This window comes from Phaethon lepturus, unplaced genomic scaffold, assembly GCF_000687285.1.
Source record: "Phaethon lepturus isolate BGI_N335 unplaced genomic scaffold, ASM68728v1 scaffold4105, whole genome shotgun sequence".
In the NCBI taxonomy this organism is placed as follows: Eukaryota; Metazoa; Chordata; class Aves; order Phaethontiformes; family Phaethontidae; genus Phaethon; species Phaethon lepturus.
In genome coordinates, this window is record NW_010541056.1 from 141,766 (window position 1) to 151,299 (window position 9,534).

General features: G+C 41.6%; 1 protein-coding gene across 1 annotated transcript in view; it reads right to left on the reverse strand.

The window, feature by feature from the left end:
* Positions 1 to 9,028, reverse strand: part of LOC104621186 (fibroblast growth factor receptor 2) — a 14,371-nt gene extending 5,343 nt beyond the window's left edge. The window contains exons 1-5 of the mRNA XM_010287607.1: positions 8,908 to 9,028; positions 8,175 to 8,285; positions 7,213 to 7,403; positions 3,012 to 3,134; positions 1,570 to 1,640 (exon numbers count right to left, since the gene is read on the reverse strand). Coding sequence (XP_010285909.1) covers positions 1,570 to 1,640; positions 3,012 to 3,134; positions 7,213 to 7,403; positions 8,175 to 8,285; positions 8,908 to 8,980 — 569 coding nt within the window. The 5' untranslated portion in view covers positions 8,981 to 9,028. The remainder of the gene's footprint in view (positions 1 to 1,569; positions 1,641 to 3,011; positions 3,135 to 7,212; positions 7,404 to 8,174; positions 8,286 to 8,907) is intronic.
* Between the last annotated feature and the right edge of the window lie 506 nt (positions 9,029 to 9,534).

Genomic DNA, 9,534 nt, shown 5'->3' on the forward strand with positions numbered 1-9,534 from the left:
CCCGAGTTTCCAGGGCTACTGCAAAAAACTGCATCTTCACAGCTTAATCATTTACAGAATATTCACAGCTGAGCTAGTTTGCAAGTATGTGGTAGGATATTTTGGAAAAAGCAGACTGTTCAAAACAAGTATTTCACATCATTCTCCTCCTCTTTTTTTTTTAAAATTAATTTTTGTTAGGAAATGAAGGAGGATAATTTTAAGCCAGTTTTCCTGCCTGCTTGCCACCTCCTCCAGAGCTTGCCTCATCACGCCTTGCTGGCAACCCAGGGCTCTTGCCAGGTGAGCAGCAGCACACAGCTTGCGCTGGCGCCCGAGTTTCGCTGCAGCTCTCCTAGCTTTGCAGCAGTGTATTTTAGTAAACCGTTTGCACAAACTTACAATAATATTATCTTTAGCCGATTTCAAAGCCACCATGGGGCCACGACTCCAAGTTTCAGCACTGAAATCCTCGTGCTCCCTGGCTGCTGCGGAGGGAGCTCAGACCGACTTTCAGTCCTGAACCAGTGAAGTAGCTTACTTCATATGCAGTTAAGTATTTTGCCAAGATGTTATTTTAAAACAAAAGTTTGATCCACCCTTAACCTGTGTATAAAGTCTCCTTTGTAAGTAACGCAAAGATTGCAAGAAAAGCCTCAGTAAATGCATTTCTTAAGGAGAAAGCAGCTCAGGAAGTGCACCCAGCTTAAAGAAAGAGGAGATACCTCTTATTTTCTCCAGTCTGCCCTTTCTCTTTTTAATCCTGCACTGACATGCATAAACTTTTACACCTGTGCTGGGAAGCATCCAGCCCTTTACAGTTAACAGCTTCTCTTTTAGAAATAAAAAACCGTAAGATCTTCATCTGCATTGCATAAAAAAAAAATAACACGTCTACTTCAAGCACAATGCACACGAGTACTGTAGATGGGCCTAGGAAACTGTAATAAAAAGCAGAATAAATCCTGAGCGGTTGCATCAGCCAGCGACTCTGTGCACACATTAAAAGATTCTGAAGTGTCAGAGTCCAATGATTTCCTACTACGTGTGAAGTACTGCTGGGAAGCAAACACACTTCTAAAAAATCAGAGAAAACTTTTCCAGTATATCCAGCCTCTGTTTTATTATACCTAATCTTAGCACAAATTTTTATAAGAAGTTTTCAGGAACTTTCTTTTCTGTCTTTTTTTTCTCTCTCTTTTTTTTTTTCCTTTTTTAAAAACCTGAAGGAAGTCCAGAGTATGTCAAAAGCCAAGCAAATTAGATAGACTCTTTGTAGCTGCACATCCGTAAATAAGTTCAAGGGGGGAAACTTCCGCACTGACAGAAGGAGGTTAGCATTTTCCACCTTTCATGTGCTTTGAAGCTGGGCAGATTAGTAACAGAGCACTGGTTAGCAGTCTACCATAAAATCCTCACTTTCTAAGGGCAAGTCCTGTTCCATCTATTAATATGTGAAACAGAATGAAAATGCTTAAAGGTAAAGGACAACAGGAAAATACAGTTAAAATATCCCAAACTTTAATAAATACAAACCAAAACAACCCCCTTTCCCACCCCCCAAAACCCCATTCAGATAAGGCCACTTACACATCACTTTGATGTGTGTAAACTCTGTCAAACAGAGCTTCTGGAGCCATCCACTTTACTGGAAGCCGTCCCTGTAAGGGTGGAGGGGAAGGGAAGAAAAATTAAAATGGCAGCAACTTACAGGATGATTTCAACACTGATGTTTTTTAAAAGATTAATTAATGATCAGAGAACAGGCTGCTAATGCAAGCCAGCACATAATTTACCTTTAACATTTTCAGGGAAAATAAGTAAAATGCGATAAAGTAGGGAGACCATTAAGAAAAATGGTTATAAACGTTGAAGATAAATTTAAAAGCATTGAGGGCTCCCAGAAAGTTCCCAAACTGCATGCAGAACAATAGGATAAGCAGATGAAAATTAAAAAGATAATTCCACCATGGCTCTTTAAAGACAAAAAACCCCATCAATAATCCTCTGAAAAATAGACCTGCCTGCAAAAATAAGTTGGTTGCTAAACCCAAGAATTTTGTTTTCCTGTTCCACCTTTTGCAGTGGCCCAAAGCTCACACAGTTACAACTGCCTGCTGCTTTCCACACACAGTCTGCTCTGCTCAGAGCCCTGGAATCGCACTAAATTTGATATCAAGAAGGTTCAACTCGCTCCAGTACCGACACACCCATACCTGGCTGATCTCTCTCTTGGAAGTGGGCAGATATTACCATTAAAATGCCTTTAATCACTTAGTGCTTTATTTTAATAGATAAGCTACTTAACATTATTGTTAATAATTAAAATGAATATTAATAATTGATATACAAAATAATAAAGTCTGTAGCACTGAATGAGTTCTGCAAAGTTTCCATCAAAACCCAAGTGTAGCTCATCAGGATCTTAAGAGATGCCCTGAGAAGGAAGTGTAAGCTGTTCAAACTAGGCATCAATAACTACATCTGAAACGTTTTGCCTTCTTGATTTGGTACAGGTTAAACAGTGAAACGGTGACAGAGTGGGGAGTAAAAATCAAATTTCTCAACCTCTAGCACTACTTGGATACTAACATCATAACTTGTACCTAACAAGCTAAGTACAGGCAAAAGGCATAAAGCTGAATGTGGCATTACCACGCATAAACAGGATTTTTATTATGGTTATTGCTAGCAGTGTTTATACAGTGTTTTTCAAGAAACTGGGCTTGCTACAAAATGAGCTGGAATCAACAGGAATATTTCCACTTATTTCAAGTGATTGGAGTCAGGGACACACAAAAACCAATTCTTGTATTTTGGCATTTCTAACAAATCATACAATATACAGTCTCTGTGGTTATACTGGCACTGTAAGAGGAGACAGAAATGGTTATGTCCTTGATCCCCGTTTTCTGTCTGCAATGAAAAGTAAGGCTGCTGTACAAGAAGGCCATTAAGTTTATAACCATAATTTTGAAGTGAATTATTGAAAGAAACACTTGTTTCCAGAGGTAAGAAAACCAACCACTTACATTAGTAGTCTTTTTATAATAATCTATATTGTTGATGTCTCTGGCTAAACCAAAGTCTGCTATTTTCATGACATTATTTTCAGTTACCAAAACGTTTCTTGCAGCCAAGTCTCGATGGATACACTGGAAAGAAAAGAAAGGAAAAAAAAAAGACCCATTGAAATAAACTGTTGTAAAAGTGAAGTTACTTCTACACCATAACTAAGTCTCCTTTGCAGATTTTAACCTAAATCACAAGGTGGGAAAGTCACACGTTTACTACAAGCCTGTGAAATATGACGGTCTTAGTTACTGCAACCCATCCCCTCAGCTGGTGTTTCCAGGCTGAACTGCAGCCTCTTAGAAAAGCCTGGTTTATTTAAGACTTGTGTTTTGCTAAGGCTGAAAGCTTGGGTGGTGACCCGAACTGTGCCACGCTGTTTGTGATTCAATCGCTGTTACACACGCCCAGGTACCAGTATTGCAGCACTTCCATTGCAAATGTTAATGAGCATTTTATTACGTTGTTTCTCTTAAATTATATCATCTCACCAGAGCTGAAAACTGACGGTCTGGATCAGTGCAACTGTTTTTAATACAGAAGATCTTAATATGAGATATACCCACGGTATATAATTTTAAACTAGTTGTCTAAGGTGTGTGTATTTGCTTCAACCACAAAACCATAACAATTTAATTATGAAAAGGAAAAAAAAAACCCAAAACAATCTGGGCTCAGCTGTTTGCTTTTCAAACAGCTTTGATACTGAAACTAAACATGTTGTCTCCTCAGAGTTTTTTCCTTCACATCTTGCAACTGATTCTTGACACTAAAAAGACATTGTCACTGCTCTGGATACTATTCCTGTGCTTAAGAAGCCTTATTAGGGTTGATACAAGGTGGCAGCTACTTCTTTTCAAGTTAAATATTGCTTTCTTTTTTTTTTTTTCCCCTCCTCAATTTTGGATTACTCTTTATGTTGTCCTTTTTCTTTCAGAATGTGCATAGACATGCTGGACTGAACCACTACAAAAAAACCCCGTACAACAGCCAGTTTCTTTCCTGCATTATAACTTGCCCCAGCAATTTTCTGAGACCTCTTATCCTGCGTGGGTAAAATGAGCCTACAAAGCTTCTGCTCCTCACTGGGTTAGCCACAGGGAACTGCCAGGAAAAACCTGCTCCAGCAGTGCCTTCATGTGCACAGGACTAGACAACAGTACATGTTTTCAGCATCAAATCAGTCTTCTCCTTCAGCATCAGCAATGCGACAGTAGCAGAAACAACAATACAAGACAGCCTTCCTGCTTCCCTGTCCCCGTTCTCAAACCCTACAAGAACACCCTCTGTGACACTAGGAACTCAATTCAGCTGCCCAAACAGAAGTACACACTTCTCTCATCTCATCTGAGATGCCCTGTGACGAGACTACCAGGGACGACACAGGATCTACAGCAGACACGTGCCTTTACAGCGCGGCAGGCTGGGGGTATCACAGAGCATCTCAAATGGCATCTAACACCTCTGAGTGAATACGCCAAACGATTCAAACCCTGGTACCTTCTCTCAGTATAATTCTGCCTTCTCATGCCCTACAGTTTCACAGCTGAGACGTTTCCTATCTTCAAAACGGTGCCATTAGACCCCAGCTGGAGTACCGCATCCAGCTCTGGAGCCCTCAGCACAGCAGAGACATGGATCTGTTGGAGAGGGTCCAGAGAGGCCACAAAAATGGTCAGCAGGATAGAACTCTTCTGCTGTGAGGACAGGCTGAGAGCGCTGGGGTTGTTCAGCCTGGAGAAGAGAAGACCTTCTTGCAGCCTTCCAGTACTTAAAAGGGGGCTTAGAAACAGATGGTGACAAGACTTTTTAGCAGGGCCTGTAGCAATAGAACAAGGGGTGATGGTTTTAAACTAAAAGAGGGCAGATTTAGACTGGATAGGAGGAAGAAATTTTTCACAATGAGGTTGGTGAAGCCCTGGCCCAGGTTGCCCAGAGAGGTGGTAGATGCCCCATCCCTGGAAACATTCTAGGCCAGGTTGGACGGGGGTCTGAGCAACCTGCTCTAGTTGAAGATCACAGAATCACTAAGGTTGGAAAGGACCTTCAAGATCATCAAGTCCAACCATTAATCCAGCGCCACCATGTCCCCTAAACCATGTCCTGAAGCGCCACATCCACACGTTTTTTGAACACTTCCAGAGATGGTGACTCCACCACCTCCCTGGGCAGCCTGTTCCAATGCTTGACCACTCAGATGTTCCTGCTCATTGCAGGGGGGTTGGACTAGACGGTCTTTAAAGGTCCCTTCCAACACAAACGGTTCTATGATTCTATGATTGTTGTTTTCCACAACTGACAGGTTTCATAGCTGACCCTCTGACCCTAATAATCTTCTGTCTCTTCGCAGTGATCTGGGCCAGTCCCTGCATCTGGAGCTCCCCTGTCGTTCTTTCACAGTACTGGAACGATGGAGAGCACATGTCAACAGAATTTTAAGAAGCATCCATCCAACTTAGAAACAACATCTCATTTTCAATATACAATTGCTTGTAAGACAAAACTTTCTGTGAGGCAAAAAAACCTTCTTTACACATTTCTTTTTTCTTTTTTGAGGTCTCAGTGAGCCATTTATTGGACTGAAATAACAAGAACACTGGCCTTCTCACAGTTCCTGCATGATGGAAATACCGTGAGAAGACCAGCTCTCTTATTATTCCAGCTCAATAAATGGATCCCTACGGGGAAAAGAGCTAGTGAAACACAAACAGAAATGGTGGGATATCTGAAGAACCGGAATGCGCAGTTTTACTGTGCACCGCTTTGTTTTCCCTCTGCCTTGTGCAATGCCTCACATGCTGTCAAGTTCGGCGCAGCGCTGATCAACTGTTTTTCCAAAGGAACTGGATCAAGGATGAAATGGTTCTGCCATGTGCATCTGGGCGAGCACACACCTTCTTGGCAGTGTCCTACAACAGCACTTCAGAGCTTCTCAGGCGGACGCTTGTTCTCAAGATTTGCCAATCAAAAGATTTATTTTTTCCGTTCACAACAGTTCTATTTTCTTGGGACATGGCTCCTTGCCAGGCAAATGCTTTATTAGTCTTAGAAAGAGATATCCTAAGGTGCTTTACCTACTACAATACTCGCGCTTACTCCATTAGAAGATTTCGTCTCGGTGTCATGCATGTCATGCTGTCTACCTTACTATGCTAAGAATTACTGTTTCAAAACAAAAGAATAAAAGCAAAATTAGACTCCAATTCCCCACCTCCCTAACCTCTACAAGTGCAGAAAAGCAGTAAAATAAAATCATGACTCCATGCAACAGGACTGGAGGTTTACACTCAGTCTTTGATTAAAAACAGTACCATACTTGGGAGCGGGCACAACTGGAAATCAGTATAAATCCCACTAACTACTTCACATCTTGAAGGAAGTCCTTATCATCAATATCTGGTGCTCTGGTTTAGACACTGGGTCCAAACACCACCCAGGGCATTCATGATTGCCTCTCCACCAAGCCACAATGTTTACAGTTAGTTATACAGGACTATTTAAGGTTTCATAACCATAGCTTAACCAAATTACTGGTTAAAAAAAAAAAGTGTTTCAAGAAAAAAAATGGAGAAGTAAGTGTCTAGAGACGTGACAGGACAAAAATTCTTTCAGCAAACTTGCTCTCCTGTCAAACACTAGTTTTAAGTAAAGCACATCATTTAGAGTGACTAACACATTCCACTTATTTTTGCCTTTTCTGTTTAACGTTTCTCCCTGGCATCTTGTGCTCTTCTCAACTCTGCCTGTTATCATTCTGTAAGTCCTTTCACGAACCGAATTAATGTATTTGCCATCACTACGTGAGCAGATTTGGTTGATTTGACTGGAAACAGGAGGCAAATGGTGCCTGCTTTCTCATGGGTGGAATAATGTGACTTGTATAATCATGAGCTACCTGTGCTTATGAATTCAAAATGCAGATATGTACACGATACTTAAATGATTCATTCCGGGCCATTTTAGCAATGTCATTAAACAGACTAACAACTTTAAGCATATGAATTTTCCCACTGATCTTCAAGTGTATGGATTATGCAACTTGTTTGAGAAAGGTCCTTCTCCCAGCAAATTCCTGAATGTACATGAGATGAGAACAAGGCTAGGAGTGCTGAACAAATACGCACCATGTTCTTTGTGCTGTATTTGCCAAGTTCTACTTACTTTTTGTGAAGCCAGGTACTCCATGCCTCTTGCCAACTGGTATGTGCATGACACTAAGTCCTTGAATGTCATCTGCTCTTCTGGTACCCTGTTAATATCAAACGAATACTCCATCCCCGGGGGGCGGCGTGCTCGCAGGTACTCACGCAGGTTTCCTTTGGAAGCATATTCTACTATCACGTACAACGGACCTTTGGATAAACAGAACCGTGTGAAAACTGGAGTAAGGTTAAAGGGTAAAATGTTTTGATGTAAAGAATCTTCTTTTAGCATTCTATAATAAATGAACTAAATTAATAGAAGTTTAACTGCGAAATCAGTAAGCACAACTTGAATGAAGAGGAGGTCCGGACTTGGCGAAGTGACTGGCCCAAAGCTCCATAGCAGGATAGTGGCAGAGCTACAACTAGTGGCTAAAAGTACCTAATCCCTGACCTGGTGCCTATTCCTTCCAGACCATGCTGTGTACTGAAAAGCAAGCATTTTCAAATCAAAAAACGCCATGAGATCTCAAACAAGGGGTAAGTGCTTCTTAAGATTTTTTAATTTCCAGAATTTTATGCCATTCTGCATCGCTTTACATGACATAATTAGTGTTAATAAAAACACTGTGGTCTTTAGAGAGTAAAAGTGCTCATTTCAAATTCATGGGATACAAGTTCCACTAAAACAGGACTGATAATTCAGAACAAGGGGCATGGGTAAAGCCACTGTAAAAAGCAATTTTTTTCCCCCTACAGTAAGGGATTAGAGAGTCTTCATACGATATAGCACCCTTTCTCATATTAAAGCTGCAAGTATAACGAGAGACAGAAGTTAAAATCTTGCTCCTAAGCTGGGGAAATATCTAAAAATCCCATCACGGCATGACTGTTTCCTTAAAAACTCTTGAAAAATTATGATTAATGAGACTTCCGCAGACCTGCTGGAAAGTCCTGGCTTACTTTCTTTTCTCTACTCACCATCCTGGGTACAGGCTCCAAGGAGATTGATGATATTTTTATGCTTCCCAATCATCTTCATCATCTCCATCTCTGACACCAGGTCAGATAGATCTTTTTCTGTAGCATCATCTGTACAAGACACAAGTTTGGTTCATATTTTCTAGTGTGCCAGCCCGAACTCCACTGAGGCTCACCAGCTGGTGTAAAACACATGTGCTTCAAAATGCAGAATATGGGACTTGTTTTCCAATATACGCTATACAGTCATATGCTATGTCCTAACAAAAAATAGTCTCAACCTCTTTGATAGACTGACCACCCCTTCAGTGTTATGTGTTAAGAGGCAACACAATAATATCAGACATAAAAATGTTGTCCTTAGTTATCAAACCTCCAATATCTGTGCCTTTGCTGCAAACTAACCTTACAATTAAATTGAAAATAAATAGGCACCAGCCACCTGGACTGAATGGGCTAGGATCTACACGTGGACAGTCTCTGACATGAACTAAACTAAAAGCAGAGAGACCCACACGATGCTAATACATCTCCTGGCTCCTAAATACTCACTGCTTAAGATAAACAGGCTGTCAAGGGCGCAGATTTACACCCCAAACTGCTGAAGGCTGAGGTCAGCTATGTGCTCTTTGACCCCCCCCACGATGACAGAGTTCAGACGCCACAAAAGAAACTTTGTGGATGAGAACTGCCGCACCGCCCATCCCGATCCCTAATCAGCCCATTTTCTTACCTTTCAACATCTTCACTGCCACAGTCACTGCTTCTTTTGGCCTGTCTTTGTCAATCCCCACCGCTTCAGCCATGACGACTTGCCCAAAGCAACCTTCTCCCAGGGGCTTACCCAGCGTCAGCCTAGAGGTGTAAACAGGAGATTAACACACAGCATCTGGTGAAGGGATGCAGCCAGTGAAATTCCAGGGCTAAATATAAAAAACTTTCAACAACTTGCTGTAGCATGAAGCATTTATCATATGGAACTAATGAGACTCTGGGTGCGCATCGGTTTTCATGTGCACTGCAGCATGTTTTCTTAGAGTCGGTATAGCAAGCATCTCTCATGGGCAAATCAGTTGCTAAACCCAGCTTTTAAGCTCTCCCTCTCCTTGTAATAAGAGGCTGTACTCGGTGGCTAGCGGCAAGACACAGCATGGAGGAGCAGAGCCTTCAAAAAGCATCAGCCTGCGGCTGAAATTCAGGAGCAGGCAGCAACACGCAGGCTGCTCCGGTCACTGTAACGCGGACAGTCATCTTCTTTTTCACGCTGACCGCAAGGAGATGAAAGAAAAGTTTCTTTGTGTGTGTTGCCACGTGGTCGCTGTCAAGCAGCTGATGATTTCTATGGGAAAGGGTGGTATTA